The 20,292-nt window shown below is 35.7% G+C and overlaps 2 protein-coding genes across 2 annotated transcripts in view; one reads left to right on the top strand and one right to left on the bottom strand.

The window, feature by feature from the left end:
* Nucleotides 1-45: 45 nt before the first annotated feature.
* Nucleotides 46-8,040, bottom strand: alas2 (aminolevulinate, delta-, synthase 2). Its single transcript, XM_077729751.1, has 10 exons — nucleotides 7,921-8,040; nucleotides 5,955-6,306; nucleotides 5,790-5,885; nucleotides 4,826-5,048; nucleotides 4,465-4,649; nucleotides 3,562-3,741; nucleotides 3,102-3,266; nucleotides 1,952-2,220; nucleotides 1,159-1,321; nucleotides 46-395 (listed from the first exon to the last, which is right to left on the bottom strand). The coding sequence occupies exons 2-10, from the start codon at nucleotides 6,283-6,285 to the stop codon at nucleotides 232-234; spliced, it is 1,776 nt and encodes a 591-aa protein (XP_077585877.1). The 5' UTR covers nucleotides 6,286-6,306; nucleotides 7,921-8,040; the 3' UTR covers nucleotides 46-231.
* Nucleotides 8,041-8,853: 813 nt separating this feature from the next.
* The window catches only part of necab3 (N-terminal EF-hand calcium binding protein 3), an 11,954-nt gene continuing 515 nt past the window's right edge, over nucleotides 8,854-20,292 (top strand). Inside the window, exons 1-12 of the mRNA XM_077728575.1 lie at nucleotides 8,854-9,120; nucleotides 11,135-11,159; nucleotides 13,364-13,472; nucleotides 13,879-13,904; nucleotides 14,024-14,121; nucleotides 15,566-15,824; nucleotides 15,910-15,989; nucleotides 17,050-17,103; nucleotides 17,731-17,843; nucleotides 17,941-18,018; nucleotides 18,118-18,209; nucleotides 19,347-20,292. The exon at nucleotides 19,347-20,292 is cut by the window's right edge and continues 515 nt beyond it. Coding sequence (XP_077584701.1) covers nucleotides 8,854-9,120; nucleotides 11,135-11,159; nucleotides 13,364-13,472; nucleotides 13,879-13,904; nucleotides 14,024-14,121; nucleotides 15,566-15,824; nucleotides 15,910-15,989; nucleotides 17,050-17,103; nucleotides 17,731-17,843; nucleotides 17,941-18,018; nucleotides 18,118-18,209; nucleotides 19,347-19,375 — 1,230 coding nt within the window. The 3' untranslated portion in view covers nucleotides 19,376-20,292. The remainder of the gene's footprint in view (nucleotides 9,121-11,134; nucleotides 11,160-13,363; nucleotides 13,473-13,878; nucleotides 13,905-14,023; nucleotides 14,122-15,565; nucleotides 15,825-15,909; nucleotides 15,990-17,049; nucleotides 17,104-17,730; nucleotides 17,844-17,940; nucleotides 18,019-18,117; nucleotides 18,210-19,346) is intronic.

Here is a 20,292-nt window from a genome sequence, read left to right as displayed (position 1 = left end):
GTGGAAGCCAAACATATTGTTTTTTTTTAAATCTAAAACACAACATGAAGGTCACAAAACTTTATTTAATTCAAATTTGCCCAGAATGAATGATGTCAGATACACAATCCTAAATGGTATACTATATATATATATATATATTAACTGATACACAGAAAGCAAGATGTGTTTAAAGGTAATTAAATTTAGTTTGATGTACTTTTTTAGTTTTTCAATAAGATTCAATGTTGTCTATGCAGACACAGTAATATACTGGGGCTCCATGTTACCAAAGTAGGACTTCTCCCATTCACTCATCAGGTCAAAGTGCAGAGGGCGGTCACAGAAGGTGCAAGAAGCAGCTGCAGGGTCTCTTATCTTCAGTCCCACCTCATTCCACACGTCAAACAGTTTCTCTGTAAATGAGACATTGAAGCCATTGTGAGAGGTTAGACTGTAGTAATACTGTAAATCAAGTTAATTGAATTTATGTCACGCTGATTCATATGAGAAAAATTAACTCAGTTCCACATGCTATAGCACTTAACTTAATGTTATGATACCTGGAGGCAGTTGCATTACTTTCACTCATTGAAACCTTGAAAATACCAATGTAAGCTTTTATACTCCATGAAGCCAATAGGAAGTTTTCCCAATTCATTTTTGAAGACAAAGAGATAGAAATAAGCAACATCGCAAACTTTTGAAATTTTTGAGCTTCTTATAGACATTATAAATACCTTATAAAACACTTAAGAGTAGAAAAATAACACCGCTGTTCCCTCCAAGAGACTCTGAACCCATTTTTACAGACGGAGACCAATGAAAAAACAACAACAAAGAAGCAGGGAAAGAGAGAGTATGGCAGCATTGAAAAATCCCAATTTGATGTCTCTATGGAGAAATGAGAGTGTAATGCACTTCTCAAAGATGGAGAGTCAAGTATCAGGAGAGCACACACAAAGAGCAACCACATCTTGAACAGATCCTAAGCTTTATCAGGCAATTGTTAGCCATGTTGGGTCATTGAGCATTGGGACAAAGGATAGACAGAGTGAAAACATGGTAGAAAAGCTTGGGGTGGGACCAGAAAACAATAGACATGACAACCTCAACAACATTAAAAGTCTGTAAATGGCACAAGAAGTAGGAAAATCCACCTTTTAAAACGGCACTCACCCACAAAGTACTCAATCATGTCAGGTTGGTGATGAGGAGATGGAGCCAAGCGCAGTAATTCCTTTCCACGGGGCACTGTAGGGTAATTGATGGCCTGCACATAGATGTTGTGTCTTTCCAGTAGAGTGTCACACACCTTTGTGTTCAGTTCTGCATTGCCCACCTTCCAGAAAGGGCAAAAACAAAAGTGATTACCAATGATTTCTTGATACTTACTGTAATTAGGCACATCCTACACCAGGGATGGCCAAATCCGGTCCTGGAGAGCCCCTATTCAGCTTGTTTTCCATATCTCCCTCCTCTACCACACCTGAAGCAAATGTTCAACTCATCAGCAAGCTGTCCAGAAGCTTCATACCACTCCCGATTATATAATTCAAGTGTGTTGGTGGAGGGAGACATGGAAAACAGACTGGATAGGGGTATTCTTTGGTTCGTGCGACTTATATTCAAACAAATACGATATACCGTATTTTCACGACTATAAGGCGCACTTAAAAGCCTTAAATTTTCTCCAAAATAGACAGTGCGCCTTATAATACAGTGCGCCTTATATATGGAAAAAATGTCATTCACTGAGGGTGCGCCTTATAATGGGGTGCGCCTTATAGTCGTGAAAATACGGGTACTTGAGGACCGGACTTGGCCACCCATGTGACCTACACCATGCTGTCTAAAGACAGATGGCGCTAGCCTGGCTAATTAAAATCATGCGAACATGAAGCATTCTGTTCATGGTACCATTGATTCGTGACACAAGATAATTTTATATTTTGTCAGCCATCTTCCATACCTGTATGGGGATAATGTGGCTGGGACAGTGGACAACAGGTAAGCCCTTGTCCATGAGCAGCTGCCTCATGTGTTTGACATTTCTCTGGTGGGCTCTGCGCAGAGACTGTCCTTCGGGACCCTTAAGGACCCTCACGGACTCCAGCGCTCCAGCCAGGACCATGGGTGGTAGGGCAGTGGTGAAAATGAAGCCAGCTGCACAAGAACGGACTGTGTCCACCAGGGCGGCACTACTGGCGATGTAACCTCCCACGCAGCCGTATGCTTTGCCTGGAACAGCAGAATCTTGATCAAGTTCGGAGACACATTTTGGATATTAACGTTTTCACTGAAGCGAATCTTTGTTAATATGTAAGTACATATGCATATTCTTTGATAAGAATTGTTTTTATTATTAATTCAGGGCCGGCCCGCTGGCCCTTATATGTGAATTATCATAACAATATTGGCGCTATGACCATGACAGCCAGACCAATGTTCCCTCTAATTTTTCGTTGGTCTGGGCAGAAAGACAACCTCCCTGAGCGCACTGAGTACCAGTGTGAGCGACATCATCATTGCTCGCTATGGGCACACCAGTATCACACCTGCCATAAGCAAGTGCATGTCAATGTTGCCTCTAATTTTTCATGTAAAACATGCTGTAAAACACACAAAAACACACAAGTGGACAGAGCTACTGCCACTGGCTGCCACGTAAACGGCGTCATCATGGGGAAAGGGGTAAAAAAAAAAGTTTGGATTTTATTTGCTGCGCGTCATATGATTGCTGCTGCGCAGGGAAGATGAGAGTAGTGTGCAATTGCGCACGCGCACACCTTGCTGTGGTCTCAAACCGGTTCCACATAGGGCCGCAGTGGGTCCTGTTTTTTTGTTCCAACCGATCCAGTGCCGACATTTTAACCAATCAGGTGTCTTTAAAACAAGTAGCACCTGACTCTAATTAACTGATTGCACTTGCAAAATGTATCCTTGTTGAGTTGGAATGAAAACCTCCACCCACTGCGGCCCTTTGAGGACCGGTTTGAGACCACTGCAGTAGAGGGAACATTGTTTGTGACTGTAACGTTATCCCAGAGGAGAGTGCTGCCAGTAAAAAATAATCAAAATAGAGAATATACGTAAAGGGGATTTTCACAACAGGGGCTCACCTAATGTCCCAGAAACAATATCAATCTTGTGCATTACATTGTCCCTCTCTCCCACTCCAGCTCCATGCGTTCCATACAGGCCGACAGCGTGGACTTCATCCACAAAAGTCAGAGCTCCGTAACGGTGAGATACATCACACAGCTCCTCTAAGGGACATATGCCACCTAAAAACACACAATCCAGGAAAATAAAAAAGGAAGTTAGGGACTCAAAAAACAAAATTCAGATGATACAGAACAATTTAATAGTCTAATATAGTAGTTTACCATTTAAACTGACAACTTATGTGGTTTTGATGCTATACTACATAAAGATATCAGCCATAAGAAATCATAGGTTTCAGTTATGACATTCTTGCACAACTGGAATCTTCTAAATTTGTAGTCATAGTCGTGATGTAATTATCTCAGCAATTCAAGTAAAAATGCATACAAAACTGGACGTGATTGTAATCCTCACCATCCATTGAATGTACTGTCTCAAATGCCACTATCTTGGGTGTCTTTGGGTCTGAGCGCTGAAGAAGCTCCTCCAGGTGTTGACTATCATTATGTCTGAAAATGAAGCGCTTGGATCCACTGTTCCTGATGCCCTGAATCATCGAGGCGTGGTTTCCGGCATCAGAATAGATTTCGCAACCTGTCAGTGGGATAGCAAACACATCCTGTTAGATATCTCTCTTTTTTACATTTTGAGTTAATTGGACAATCCTGTCACTTCTACATCTTTTATCATGCCAGCTGACCTCTATTGTGGCGTATACCCTTCAACTTACTTTTGTATTTGTATTTTGACAAAAATGAGAAGAATTTTAAAGTTTTTTTGCACAATTGCGTCTGTCCGAGCATGCAATAGGAGGCCAGACGCCAGTAAGAATGCATTGGCCGTACGCGGAAAGCACTGCTGGTCATGCGTGACCATTACACTATAGTGCACTTGCGTCAAAGTGGCGGCCTGCGGGCCAAATCTGGCCCACCGCATCATTTTGTGTGGTCTTGGAAAGTAAATCACGAGAGCTAACTTTCTGTTTAAGGATCAAATTAAAATGAAGAATAAAGATGTATATTACATTTCCTCATTTTCCCACTTTTAAATCAATAATTGTAATTTTTAAAATCATTTTTTCTGTGTTTTTAGTTCAAAAATCATTTTTGTAAAATCGAAAAATATATTTTAAAAAAGCTAAAATAAATAGTTTTAAATCTATAAAAAACTGAATATTAATCTAGTTCTTTTGATCCATTTGTATTAAAAAAATCGAAATATTATATCTAAACGTGAAATCAAGTTGACGTTAAAGCGGCCCGTGAACCAACCCGAGCTGGCACCCTTGCTATAGTGCAAAAAAAAGTACACTTATACCTGGTAGCATTTTGGCCAAGGTGAAGAGGGTGGAGTCATTTGCCACAAAGCAAGATGAAAATACTAGAGCCGCATCCTTCTGATGGAGTTCAGCAAGCTCCCTCTCCAGAGAGGCATGGAAGTTGCTGGTGCCTGAAATGTTCCTGGTGCCTCCTGCTCCTGCACCATGTCTCAACAAGGTGTCACTGAGGAACAGTTACAAACAAAAAACATAGTTTCACCACCCTAAACTGCTTGACAGCCAATCACTTGGCTTCATAAGAAGAATAACCTTTTTGTTTGTTTATGTCTGCAATTTACATGAGATATACTGAGCACCAAAATGAATATTAGTCCAGATTTCATCCTAGGTTCAGTTTACCTGATGGCACTTAGAACCTGGGGGTGTCTGCTCATCCCAAGATAGTCGTTACTGCACCACACGGACACTTGGGAGCCTTCACGGTCGGACACAGTGTAATCTTCCGCGAAAGGAAATGATGTGGCACTCCTGTTCACTGTCTTAAAGACTCTGTAAGTATGGTCCTTCTTCTTCTCTGCGATCTTCTCAGAGAATAAGTAGTCATAATCATAGCTGGGTCCAACTATATAGAGGGGATTACAGTATTTTACAATGGTAAAACCAAGGCCAAATGATGCAAGTGGACAGTAACATGAAAAAGTACATTAATTCTCTATTCTGAAAGATAAAATGGATTTCACGATCATCACCTCAATTTGAAGCTTACCGTATTTTCAAGACTATAAGGCACACTTAAAAGTCTGAAATTCTGTCCAAAATAGACACTGCGCCTTATAATCCAGTGTGCTTTATATATGGAAATAAAAGTGTCATTCGCTGATGGTGCGCCTTATAATGCAGTGCGCCTTATAGTTGTGAAAATACGGTAATCTAATTCAACAATTCATATTATTTAAATTTAAATCCTTGAGAGCCATGTTCCAAATTTAAAAGTCAACATACATGAAAATGTGTGCCTTTTTTAGTCACTTTACCACTTTTAAAGTACAAAAAGTGCCTGAATTTTTTTTTGACAACATTGTTACGTTGTTGCTAATCAATGATTATCAATGAGATAATCCATACAAAAGAGTGTAATGACGAAAAAATGATTATAAGGCGCTGGGGTAGTGTCAATGCCATAATACCAACATAACGCTCCTATTCCTGCGCTTTCTCACCAGAGTACCTCACAGTTTAGTGGAGAGCCATATGCACCCATCAAAAGAGCCACATATGGCTCCTGAGCCATAGGTTCCCTACCCCTGATCTAATCTAATTAGTGTAAATTATATTTCTACTCAACTACTTCTTGAATACATACCCATGTTGTCTCTAAGGAGGTGAGTAATTGTGTTTTCTTTAGGGGATATGGGAAAAATTGACTCCTTTAAATCCTTCAACAGAGAAATCATATTACCTGCCAACACAGTAACCTTGTTAAATATTTTTCCAATTTCAATTTGAAAAGATTTCTGCTGCTTCCTACCCTCTCGGACATCTTCTTGCATTTCTGGGCATGCTTGAACCATCCCAATGCGAGAAGTGACGAAAGGACAAGCTTTGGATGATGCCAGTTCCGCCACTTGAGGAGCTGTTTGCGCAAACATCCTTCTTTGCTCCAAGGTTGGAAGTTGGCGACGGTCAGGACTGACAGGGCAGAAGCTCATTTCATCCTTCTTTGTGAGTAACCCTCCAATGCTGAGTTGACGTGTAATGATGGGACATTGATTGGCCAGAGACAGCAATGGACCAGACCTCCTTAAAGCTGGCTTTGTGGCCGACTTGAAAAAGGGGCAGTGGTGAAGGAAGGCTGCCATGGTGAGACAGCTGTTCCTGCTCTGAATATAAGAAAACACATATTTTTGTTAAATATCAACTCAGTGCCTCCAATAATATATTATTATATACTATATACCAGGGGTGGGCAAACTTTTGATAAACATTCACTTTAAAAATTTGATAGATGGGCTGGGTCAGCACAAGATACGATACATATAAAAAAGTGCATCCGTTAACAGTACATAAGAAACATACAGAAAAAAAAGGACAAAACTATTAACATATTCATCACTCATTATTAAAGTTAAAAGTATAAAGTACAAGGTAAAGTGAAAAGGAATGTATTAAGAAATAATAAAATGTAATTTAAAATAAAGATAGAGGGGCTGTAAAACACAAAAAAACAAATAAGAGTGCACAGAGCTACTGCCACTGGCTTCCCCGTAAACGTTGCCATCTTGGGGAAAATTAAAAATGAAAAACATTATTTGGACAACATCGGCGGGCCCAATTAAAAAGCCTAGCGGGCCGTATGTGGCCCGCGGGCCGTAGTTTGCCCATATCTGTACTATGCACACATATATACATCAAATTTGTATTCCTAATCAATGTATAATTGTAGTCAAATAGCCAATAAATAGCAAAACTCTGGTTCATGAGCACTTAAAGCGCGTCTTCAGGGTGGGGCTTATCTGCCCACCGCAGGCGCTCTGGTGATGGTGGCGGACGTCATCAGCCTTGGTTCCTATAATCCACCAAAAAAATACACTTCTTCTCCCTCATGACTCTCTTTTACTATAATGATCTTATACTCTCCCACATATGTATTTTTACATTGTGTTCACTATTATGGATGTTGCACTCTATTTTAAGCAAGATGATTACAAATGTGTGTAAACAAGTGAATAAGTTACATATAAAAAATACTGATTATAATTATAATTATTGTGGCTAGAACCATATATTGGTAACTCATTTATTAATACAAATTTTGCTATTATATTGTTCTTTCTTAATATCTGGATGCATCTTCATTGGCTTGAGATATTCAATATTCAATATGCTGGCCTGGGCTAAAATGATAAGGTTATTCTTGGGATCTGACGCCTCCTGCTGTGATAAGATATCAATCTTGATAATTCCTTGCCAAAAGAGGGACTTACCACAAAAAAAGGGTCTAAAATAATTTGCACTTGTTTCCAATTTTGGCATGTATATGAATTAATAGTACTAATAATGTAGCCTATCATTGTTTTTAGTAGTTAACAATTAAATTTTAATTTACTATCATATTCAAACTACACAGTCATTATAGACTTATACGAAATTAATAAAATAAAGTACAGTCCGCAATTTTTGATAATATTTGCGATAATAAAAAAATAATCATTACAGGCCTATTCAGGTTAAGCAAGCTATGTTTCTTAAATTTTCATAAATGTTTATAATCACAAAAAATAATGATTCTGCCCTCTTTCACCTTGTTACAACTTTTCAATACTTAAATATATTTTATAGATATAGAACACCTCTAACCTGAAATAATGTAAACCTATACACATTTATAAAAAAATAAGATTTTCCTGAATTTATTAACTATGTTCTGACCCACACGATAGCAAAAGACCAATTGAGCACACTAAAGATGCCATAAAAAAAAAGTTGAGACTCACCTGTTGACCTGCACTGAGGACGAACTTCAAAAGAGCAAGTAGGCAGATGTTCCGAAGAGTCAGCACATTTATTGGTCTATTAAGCAATCAGCCTCCACTCGTCCAACTTGTCAATGTGGGTGGGTGGGTTCTAAAGATGATGACATACCCCAGTTGCTGTACATCACACATTCACACATACACATGCACTAAATAACGTATAAGGGTCTTTTTGTAATTACATGCCTCATCACTGACAATTTAACTAAAACTAAGCATGCATATGTTTAAAAACAGTAATTTTAGTATGATGCATATCGAAATAATCAACAACTAATGAACAATCTGCATCAAAAAGAGAGAAATATTTGACAATATGAAAAACTACCTCCTATGTGATAGTGTTGTTTTTTAAATAGGTTTAATAAAACTGTAAATCAAATAAATAAGAAAACACTTCAATGTAATGCTTGTAGACATGCATTTTAATCAAGGAAAATTAAATAAAACAATTGTTGGTTATTTACAATAACTTCTAAATGTACTTCATTGGACAGAGAGGTGAGTAGTAATAGAGACAGGGTAGTAAGTAAGCATATTTTTACGTAAAAAATGTACAAGATGTACACATACAATTGAGTGACTATTGACTATCATTATGTATTCTAATTTGAAATTTAATAATTATAGTTATGGTTTGGAGCAATGAAAAATCATCACACATCATAAAGGTCTTGCGAATATTATTATTAATACTAAAAAACACTAGCTAATTAATTGATAAGAAATGTAAAACCCTAAACATATAGCAAATATAATAATATTCTTCAATATTAAGCCCACACGTAAATAACATCCATGGAGATCGATGAATAGACTTTGATCACCATTCATGGCCGTTAGAGGGCGCTTTTCTTCCAGATTCCGTTCAGTTTGACAGAGTCTGAACTGCGCATGTGCAAAGCGCATCTTCTCTTTCCATCTCTGCCTTACCAGCGGACCTCCATCCACTCATCATCCAAAGACTCAGCGACCCGTCATTCCATTCATCCTTCCATTCATAGCGTAAAAGGTGCACTTGAGCGGGCAAGCGTAAGGATGCTGTCGTGTACAGAAATGATCACGATGTGTTTGCAATCAGCCAAACAGCAACATCTCAGCAAACAGCAGCAGGCGGAGTGTGACCACAACCACAACCGGACTGCATCGCTTTTTCACGATGTAAGTGCACATATGTCTTATTCATGCTTGTTTATTTTTACATTATTATTTTTATTTATTTATTAACAGTGCTATAGTTCAAGTCGCTATTAATAGATGACAATATAAAAAGAAGGCAGAGGTTTATACTGCTCCTTATGAAGATAGAAAATCCAATCAGATTTCATTCAAGTACTGATAAAGCACAGCTGCCCTCTTATGCAAGAAAGGCTGCATGGCATTGACATTGCTTTGCATATGTGAACAGAATGTCACAGATAAACTATTAATTTCAGTACCAGTAAATGCATATAGGTTGCTTTTACTGACTAAAATGTGGTTCAAGATTTTCCTAAAGAATGTACCAGCAAAACCAAGAAGAATATTCTGGACTAGGTCTGTTGTGCTACTGGCCTGTGCTGGATTTTTTTTTTTTTTTAGGGGGGGCACTGTCATTTTTCTTTCCACCCTGTCTGTTTGTTTAAAAAAATGAAAAGAATGTGCATTTGAAAGCCTGCATAATGACTACTATATGTCAAAAATGTGATGGTGCTCTATATCCGAGGTGTCCAAGCTATGGCTCGCTGCCCAGTTTCTTTCTGCAGTAAATGGCTGTAAACTAATTTTAAATACAGCCTACATTCTAGTGCATTACTCAGATCTAACACTATATGAAGAAATTCACTTAAATAGTGTTTTTTAATCAGTTCAAGGGTCATAAATTGAATTTCAGTATATTGTTTCGCCTGACTTTGGTGAGGGCAGGCGCCGGTTCAATTCCCGCTGATGGCGGTATGATTGGGAGTGGGGATGGTTGTTTGTCTCTCCGTGTGCCCTGCGACTGATTGGCGACCAAAACATAATAATAAAATAAAGTATAGATATTTATATACATATAATTTATATTTAATAATATATATATATATATATATATATATATATATATATATATATATATATATATATATATATATATATATATATATATATATATATATATATATATATATATATATATATATATATATATATATATATATATATATATATATATATATATATATATATATATATATATATATATATATATACATATATATATATATATATATATACATATATATATATATATATATATATATATATAAATTTATATATATATATATATATATATATATATATATATATATATATATATATATATATATATATATATATATATATATATATATATATATATATATATATATATATATATATATATATATATATATATATATATATATATATATATATATATATATATATATATATATATATATATATATATATATATATATATATATATATATATATATATATATATATATATAAATTTATTCATTCATTCATCTTCATTCATAAAAATAATAAAAATACAAAATAAATAAACAAATACATTAAAAAAATATATATATATATATATTATTGTTATTTATTTATTTTTATTTATTTTATTTTATTTTTTTATCGTGATTCATCACATAATTAATTTCCGATTACTCTTTTTTTCACCATAAATGCAAACATAATGATACATTTTACAATAGCATTATACATTAGGTTTACTTTGTTGCTGGTAGCCTTATATTCCAGTCTCCCTTGTCTCTAGTTCCACTTTCTTTTGCTTGAAGATTTATACTCATTAGTAATTTGGTTGCTCTTTGTGTTTGCTCTCCTGACACTTGACTCTCCATCTTCGAGAAGTGCATTGCACTAACATTTTTCCATAGAGACATCAAATTGGGATTTTTCGATGCTACCATACTCTCTCCTTTCCTATTTCTTTGTTTATTTGTTTTTTAATTGGTTTCAGTCTGTAAAAATGTGTTCAGGATCCTATGGAAGGAACAGCAGTGTTATTTTTCTACTCTTAAGTGTTTTATAAGATATTCATAATCTCTATAGGAAGCTCAAAAAAATCTAAAGTTGCTAATGTTGCTTATTTCTATCTCTGTCTTCAAAAGTTGACTGTTTCTGCTTCCTTTTTTTGCAGATATTTCGCCGGGCGGACAAAAACGGTGAGTACAAGAAAAAGAGCCGAAAATAGATTTGCATTCTTCGCGGTAATTCGTTTTTTTTAGATCTAGTTAGAGTTCATTCAAAAGAACCAAAAAGACGTGTTCATTTTTTTTTCTTTAGACACCTGCACTCCTAGATTGTTAATTTACCTGAAGGCTTTTATTTCATTTGAATTCATTGAAGGCTGAAACACGTGTTAGATTTTAGCGCCTTTTTAATCTTCACAATAGCAAATCCTCCTCTAGGGAAGACTGCAGAATTGAGCAGAGGAGAGGAAAAGAACAGGTCTAACAAAAAAGGGAAATGTTGTTTCCCATAAGCTTCTATTCATGCTTGCATTTCCATGTAATCACATTCAGAATGCTAAATGGCGAGTGTTTTTCTGCCTTAAGTCTTCTTGGGAGGATATTTTTGTTACATAAGAGGCCTCTTGTTAATGGTTCCACATTGTTATGATGAGTAGCACAGATTTTACCCTTGAGGGTGGATACAGATGCTTTGAGCTTCATGAATAAACAGTTTTTGTGTGCATGTGTGTGTTCGTTCAAATGATACATTATCACTGTCATAAACTAAAAAGCGGCTTAAACTTGGAAATTGGTACTAAAACAATGTATTAAGTTTGGTGTATTAAGTTTTTTTTTCCAAAGTAAGGGTTCCACCAAAGTATAGACTTTGAAGTGTACTCAATTACAATGAAAAAGTGTATTTTTGTGTTGATTATAGTATGCAGAAATAGTAAGTGTAAACAGATAAGATAAGGGGTGGCAAACTTTTCGGCCCGGGGGCCACATTGACTTTAAAAATTTGACAGATGGGCCGGGTCAGCACAAGATACGATACATATAAAAAAGTGCATCCGTTAACAGTACATATGTAACATAAACAGTAAAAAAAGATTAAAGTATTAACATACTCATCACTCATCATCAAAGTAAAAAACATAAAGTACAAAGTAAAGTAAAAAGGAAAGTATTAAGAAATATTAAAATGTAATTTAAAAAAAGATAGAGGGGCTGTAAAACACGAAAAACAAATTAGAGTGGACAGAGCTACTGCCACTGGCTTCCGCGTGACGGCGCCATCTTGGGGAGAAAATAAACATTATTTGGACAACGTCAGTGGGCCGGATTAAAATGCCTAGCTGGCCGTATGTGGCCCGCGGGCCGTAGTTTGCCCATGTCTGGATTAGATACATGAGATCAAATTCCACATGCTGGTACGTTTGCATAGAAGTTGTGCTAGGGAAATAGATTTGGAATTCACTCTAACTATGATATATAATCCATTACCCACATTTTTGACACCTCAAGTTTGTTTACTCATTGCGTCATTCCTTTGATGGTTCCCTGCTGTGTGGAACAGAGGGAAGATTAAACAACAAAGTGCTTTAGTTTATTTGTGCAAGTTATCTTCACTGCGCAGATTGTGTGCAGAATCTGTGAGAAGTCGAGAAAGAGATGCCTGCTCCCACTGAGTGGGCATCCCATCATTTTCTACATAACAGGAGGTGTTTTGATAGACACCAACCCATATCAAAACGTGCATAATTCTCCTACCCGAGCTCACATTAGCACAATCAAAATAATGAAACCAATAGTCTTAGTTAAGTTTTTACTGTTTGACAAAGTAACAATGCCAAAGTGAACATTTTACGGGCCAATTGATGGAGAATTGTTACTCCAAGCCACAAGATTGATAGATATAATAACAGCCAGGGTCAATGGGTCTGTCAGCACATTCAATTTGTGTTACCAATTCTGGAGAGAATAAAAACCTGCAGAATGAGTCACATCTAATTTACACCTACGTCTTGTGGCATTAAATTCAGAAAAGAACCTTAACCTTAAAGATGAAGAAACTCAAAGCACCGATGTGGAAAATTGTGTATTCTTTGGTTCATACGATTTAAATTCAGAAAAAAATACGATATACCGTATTTTAACGACTATAAGGCGCACTTAAAAGTCTTAAATCTACTCCAAATTAGACAGGGCGCCTTATAATAGTGTGCTTTATATATGGAGAAAAAAATTAAAATGTGTCATTCATTGAGGGTGAGCCTTATAATGCGGTGCGCCTTTTCATGCATTGCGCCTTATAGTCGTGAAAACGATACTTGAATTGTAAAGTTTTGCTGAATGTGCTGCACAATTATTAAGTAGTTTATGGTCATATTTTCATAAGGAATGTGTGGTTTCAGATGATGGAAAGCTGTCCATTGAGGAATTCCAGTCATACTTCAGTGACGGGGTCCTTACAGACCAGGAAATGCAGGAGCTTTATCGCTCCATCGACAGACAAAATGCAGAGTGAGCCTGCCCAGCACTTTCATATTCATTAATTGAAAATTATAGCCAGGTTGCACTAGCATTCCTTCTGGCATTAAAATCTAAAATATTAATTTCAAGCACATTTGAGGAGCAGTTTGATGAAAAATGGTTGCATGAGAATAAATGATACATTCACTTTATGAGTAATCTCTGAACATTTTACATGTTTAACTTTAAAACATCTTTGGCTAGTCATAATCTAGTTATATAAAATTCAAAACTGTTCTTTTACGGGGTAAAAATTATCAATATTACAAGTGAGTATTCTCCAAAACTGATTTTCCACTGTACAAAACTAAATCATAAATATTCAGTTAAAGCAAATAAATCATGCCAGTGCACTCAGTTCTCTTTTTTTCTGTCTTAAAATGGCGTTTCTTCATAGGAATATGGACATTGAAAAACTCTCAGGTAAGTTAATTTTTCTGGTATTTCTACAAATCTTAATTTACTCTTCTCATACCTTGTTGTACTTGTTTTTCAACATTCAGTATCAATAGGTTTTATGCACATGCATGTCTCTTTCCTAGATTACTTCAGTCCACATGTGGGGGAGTATGTCAACGTACTGTCTGCGCTTGAGAAGCTAAATGTGGCTATTTTAAAAGCAATGGATAAAACGAAAGAGGTGGGTGTGATCACTACGTGCGACTCATTTATTTTGACTACTGTAAAGACAAAGGCATAAGATAAGATCCGCAATTGAACATTGGTCTCTGCCCAGAAAAGTGGGATTTTAGACAGTTTTGGATGGGTTTGCACCCAAAAAACAACAGCAACACTCATTTGTGATCTGACTTTACACCACTGGTGTCAAAGTGGCGGCCCGAGGGCCAAATTTGGCCCCCACATCATTTTGTGTGGCCCGACAAAGTAAATCATGAGTGCCGACTTTCTGTTTAAGGATCCAATTCAAATGAAGAGTATAGATGTATATTATATTTCCTGATTTTCCCCCTTTTAAATCAACCATTGTCATTTTTAATCATTTTTTCTGTGTTTTTAGTTTAAAAATCATTTTGTTAAATCTATAAAGATATAAAAATATTTTCTGTTTTCCACTTTAATATAGATGATTAAAAGAGATTTTCCTTTACTAAGAAAAGAAAAAAAGCTCAGATAAACATTGTTTTTGATCTATAAAAAATGGAATAATTAGGCCTTTTGATCTAATTCTTTTAATCCATTTATTTAAAAATATCTAAATATTATATCTAAAATAGTCCGGCCCATATCAAATTGAGATGACATTAATGCGGCTCGTGAACCAACCCGAGTCTCACACCCTTGCTTTACACCACGAAGGCCATGTGAAAAAATAAGAATAGTAGACATCAAATAAACAGGCTATAATATTTTGCAACTCTAACCTGAAAAACAAGGATTTAATAATAAAAGAAAGGCTTCCTTTGATGGATTGCCACAGCTCTAAAGGTTAAAGCTTTTTCCATCCCTACCGTTTTAGAGTTTAGTGTGCTTTATCTCACAGCCGCAAAGTAGATTTTTGTGATTTATGTTCTAGATGTCAGTTAGATAAGTGTTGATGGAACACAGTAATATAAACTATCTTCCATATTTTTGTACTTTAAGACACACTGTATCATAAAGCACATCATCAATGAACAAGTTTGTTTTCATTGATAAATGCAGTATAGCGTTCCCTCGGTTATCGCAGTTAATGGGGACCGGGACCACCCGCGATAAGTGAATTTCCACGAAGTAGGGATTCGCCTTCAAAAATGCTTAATTTGAATTTAATTTTTTTTTTAAATAATTTATTAATACATTTGTTTTTAAATCTTTTTTACCCCTCTGTATACAGTACACCATATAGAATACGGGTAGAGCGGGTGAAATTCATGTTATAACAAAAAAAATGTAAAATATGTTGTTTCAATGTAATATTTGTATTTTTTTTTCCCAAAAAAATCTGCGAAGCTCTGAGTCCGTGGTAGCTGAACCGCGAACAAGCGAGGGAACACTGTACAGTGATGCTTTAATGTTTATTATCATTTGTTCCTTATCTTTAAACATCTAAATTAACATTTATTTTGACCCTTATTACCATGCAGGATTATCAGGGTTCATCTGTGCTGGGCCAGTTTGTAACTCGCTTCCTGCTTAAGGAGACTTCCAGCCAGCTGCAGTCCTTGCAGTCCTCACTAGACTGCGCTATGGAAGCTGTCCATGACCAAGGCTGTGCCGGGAGGATGTCAGTAAGAAAACCCGAGGACCTCCCTATCCAGAAGGTCATCAAACGGCCGGGTAGACGAATCCAGAAGAACATGTGTCTCTCACCAACAGACCCTTACTCTGGCATGCTGACCACAGGTAGGTCTGTCCCTCTATTAAAAATGTTCAATGCAAGGATGCTGGCAATATTTACGTGTGTTTAACTGTTGATGGCGGTGTACAGGGGTCAGTGTGGAGTCTGATTACCACTGGGGCTCACAGGTTGATCAATTGGAACAGCTCATAGACAAGCTGGATTGTGAGGTTTGTATAAAATGTGTACATATTTTTGTGAATGCAATATAAATTCAAATTAAGAGATACTGGTGAGGGGTAATTTAGTAAATGACACAGATCATAGTTTCAAAAACGTCACATCCATCCCACCAATTTTACATCCTAGATCAAGGGTGTCAGACTCGGGTTGGTTCGCGGGCTGCTAGCGTCAACTCGATTTTATGTGGGCCAGACCATTTTAGATATAATATTTAGATTTTTTTTTTAATAAATGGATTAAAAGAACTGGATTAAAAGCCCTGAATATTCCGTTTTTTTATAGATCTAAAACAATGTTTATTTTAGCTTTTTTTATATATTTTTTAGATTTTACAAAAATATTTTGAACTAAAAACACAGAAAAAATGATTAAAAAATTACAATTATTGATTTAAAAGTGGTAAATCAGGAAATTTAATATACATCTATACTCTTCATTTTAATTTGATCCTAAAACAGAAAGTCCGCACTCATGATTTACTTTCCCGGGCCACACAAAATGATGCGAAAGACCAGATTTGGCCCCCGGGCCGCAACTTTGACACCGGTTTCCTAGACTGACCCACATCACATAAATATATAAATCCCTCAAAAAATGAAGGAACATTAACTGAACAGTTAGATGGCTAAAACAATACCTTAACATACTATTCACCATTACTTTTTAATATGCAAGTTGAATAAAGGCAATTATGCTCAACATGTTCCAAAATCAAACACAAATGTACTAACAATGACTTTGATACACTGATCTTACGGCAGGTAACTAATTATCCTGTCGAAAAAGCCAGCCAGTCAATGAAAACAGATTTTATAATGTCATGTGAGGCCCAGATTTTCAATGTCATGTACCATGACTACAAATATACTTGCTGCTATTTGGATGAAGGCATTTTCTTATCTTTGCAATGTAAGAAGGGTTTTGTAAGAAGCAATTCTTTTAATTTGAATCTGTAAGTGCCAAATATTTATATCTAGGTGTCCTGATTATGTAGCTGCTTGTGCATGACTCAACTAGTATACTTACTTTTCTTTTCCTACTTATAAGAGTCCACATCTTGAACCTCTCAAAGAGGACACGCTGGCAGGGACGTACAAGTCGGTGAGTCAGACTCCGCTCAATGTTTTTACATGAAATGCCTGAAGCTAAAACTATTTTGATGGTTCCTTTCAAAGCAGGGGTAAGGAACCTGTGGCTCGGGAGCCATATGTGGCTCTTTTGATGGGTGTATATGGCTCTCCGTGGACCTGTGTGGTAAAATATGGGAACCAATGGTGATAAACCTAAGTCCCGAACGCACCAATGGGAGCGTCACGCCGGTACTGTGGCGCCAAAACTATTTTTAAATCATAATTTTTCTTTATTAGACTCTTCTGCATGCATCCTCTCATTGATACTCATTGATTAGCAACAATGAAATAATGTTCTCAAAAGAATTCAGACTTTTTTTTACTTTCAAAGTGGTGAAATGAATAATAAATGCCCCAATTTTCATGTATTTTTACTTTTAAATTTTAAGTTTGGCTCTCAAGGACTACTGTTTTAAAAATATGAATTGTTTATGGCTCTCTTCATCAAAAAGGTTCCTGATCCCTGTTTTAAAGCATTGCTACCTTGCAATGTGGATATTTGTTGTTGCCCTTCAGACCTGAAATGATCTCTAAACCTAATATGAATTGCTAAGATATTACATCATGCATTTAAAATCCTTGTCTACTTCCCACGTAGAACATATTGCTGGTTCAAAGACAAATGTCCGTGAAGGAGCGTGATGTGGATCAATTCCAGAATGCTCTTAAGACCTACACAGAAGCCACCATTGGACAGCAAAGCAACTTACAGTCTGTTCCTTTATAAACGTTATCATCCTAATTTATCATTGCAACAATGTTTCCTTATCGGTGCTTGTCTTTTTTTTGTCATTTTTTCTCTTTTCAGCATTTCTGTCCAAAACCTACCTGACAGATCGTGCTTCATCATGTATGAATTTTGGCAGGATCGTCTCTCTTGGATGAGGTGAGGAGTAAAAACACACATTTTCAAATGTCAACTGGTTTTGTGTTGAAAGGGAAGGTCAACCTGGCTCATTTGTTGTTGTTTTTTTCCCCCTCTCAGCTTCTTGCAGTCATCCATCAGTAAGACTTTCCAGAGGGGCATTATTGACTCACTGGAGGAGCAAGAGATTGTCTCCACTATGCTTCTTCCAGGTAATTCAAAATAAATGACACTTAAATGGACAGAGAAGACCTGCAGGGTTTTTGGCCCTACTGTTTTATGCCAGTTACAATTCATATATAGGCAGGATAGAATAGTTTACATTGGAAAAATCTCACAATTTACCTATAAAACGTATTCTGGAATTCATTGGTTCGCGGGCCACGTTAATGTCAACTCCATTTCATGTGGGCCAGACAATTTTAGATATAATATTTAGATTTTTATTTTAATAAATGGATTAAAAGAACTGGATTAAAAGCACTGAATATTCAGTTTTTTATAGATCTATAATAATGTTTATCTTATCTTTTTTTAACATAGTTTTAGATTTTACAAAATGATTTTTGAACTAAAAACAAAAAAATTGATTAAAAATGACAATTATTGATTTTATAGATCTAAAACAATGTTTATTTGAGCTTTTTAAATATATTATTATACAGACAAAATGATTTTTTCACTAAAAACCCAGAAAAAAATGATTGCAAATGACAATTATTGATCTTATAGATCTTAAACAATGTTTATTTGAGCTTTTTAAATATATTTTTAGACAGACAAAATGATTTTTGAACTAAAAACACAGAAAAAAATGGATTAAAAAATGACATTTAATGATTTTATAGATTTGAAACAATGATTATTTGAGCTTTTTTCTTAGTAAAGGAAATTCTCTTTTAATCATCATGTTCCATATTAAAGTGGAAAACAGAAAGTATTTTTATATATTTTTAGTTTTTACAAAATGACTTTTGTACTAAAAACACAGAAAAAAATGGATTAAAAATGACGATTATTGATTCAAAAGGGGGAAAATTAGGAAATGTAAATACATATATACTCTTCATTTGAATTTGATCCTAAAACAGAAAGTCGGCACTCATGATTTACTTTCCCGGGCCACGAATAATGATGCGGCGGGCCAGATTTGGCCCCCGGGCCGCCACTTTGACACATACTGTAAATTGTTTATAGTGCACAGAAAACAAATACATTTACATTTAGTTTAATTTGAACAGTTTTTCAACAATTAGGTGGAAAATATACTATGCATCAACTGACATTTACAATTGTGGAGAACTGTCATGTTTCCTGTAATTATTGTGAATTATGTTTGTCTTTATCAGCTTCCTGGTGGATTATGAACAACAACTGACAGCGAAACACTTCGTCAGATCAGCACATATAAAAAAAAAGAGAGTTATTCTATATTGCTCTCTTATGTAAATTCCGATTTTGCTTAAGGTATGATAGCAAGAAGAGATGTGCTTCTCGTTACATGAAACGGAATAAAAAGACTTGAATGGAATGTATTGCAATATTTTATGGATCTATCTGTATCTGAGGCGATACTGATGTGGCACTTTTCTTACTCCAGTTTTATTAGAAGCACAAGCGTTTGTGAGGAGGTAAAAAAAATGCATGATTTCATATACTTAGCTTTATCATCTTAAATTTGAAATAGATTCAACATTAATGCCGCAACACTAAACCATTCCTCACTTTTTCTTAATACTAACAACAACAAAAAAGAGCATATAACATGTTAACTTGATTTCTTTGTGACTTCTTTGTGATGTGGTGCACTGTTGTCTCCTGAACAAGCTTGCATATTTTTGCTGCTGGATTAAAAACCTCCTCTATTCCAATATAGTATTAAAAAATATTAATATTCCTAAATTGGTCCCGCCTCCAAACTTCTCCGTGTCACTTTTTGCACTTTAGTAAACCAGGAAATACCTGTGTTTGTTCAGAAATACATATTTATTGTAGATGTAAATGTATTTTCAATTATATTTTCCCCTTTGAATAGAAGACGATCAGCAAATTAAGCCACACTAAGCATCTAATGCAGGGGTAGGGAACCTATGGCTCGGGAGCCACATGTGGTTCTTTTGATGAGTGCATATGGCTCTTTACTAACCTGTGAGTTGAAATATGGAAACTGTTGGTGAAAGAACTGAGATATTACATCTAGAACTGTTTTAAACTTCATTTTTTTCGCTTTAGACTCTTCTGGAATGAATCCTCTCATTTAATTGGCAACAGTATAAGAATCTTTTAAAAAATATT

The sequence above is a fragment of the Stigmatopora nigra genome, chromosome 1 (genome assembly GCF_051989575.1).
Source record: "Stigmatopora nigra isolate UIUO_SnigA chromosome 1, RoL_Snig_1.1, whole genome shotgun sequence".
NCBI classification, from domain to species: Eukaryota; Metazoa; Chordata; class Actinopteri; order Syngnathiformes; family Syngnathidae; genus Stigmatopora; species Stigmatopora nigra.
The sequence above is the reverse complement of the archived record's forward strand: the minus strand, read 5'-3'. Positions and strand labels throughout refer to the sequence as shown.

Excerpts from the sequence above, each read along its gene's own strand:
- alas2 (XM_077729751.1), bottom strand. The coding sequence starts at position 6,285 with ATGGCAGCCTTCCTTCACCACTGCCCCTTTTTCAAGTCGGCCACAAAG. Across the intron at positions 1,322-1,951 it reads GCCACATTATCCCCATACAG|GTGGGCAATGCAGAACTGAA; the intron begins GTATGGAAGATG and ends CCTTTCTGGAAG. Across the intron at positions 396-1,158 it reads CATGATTGAGTACTTTGTGG|AGAAACTGTTTGACGTGTGG; the intron begins GTGAGTGCCGTT and ends TCTCATTTACAG.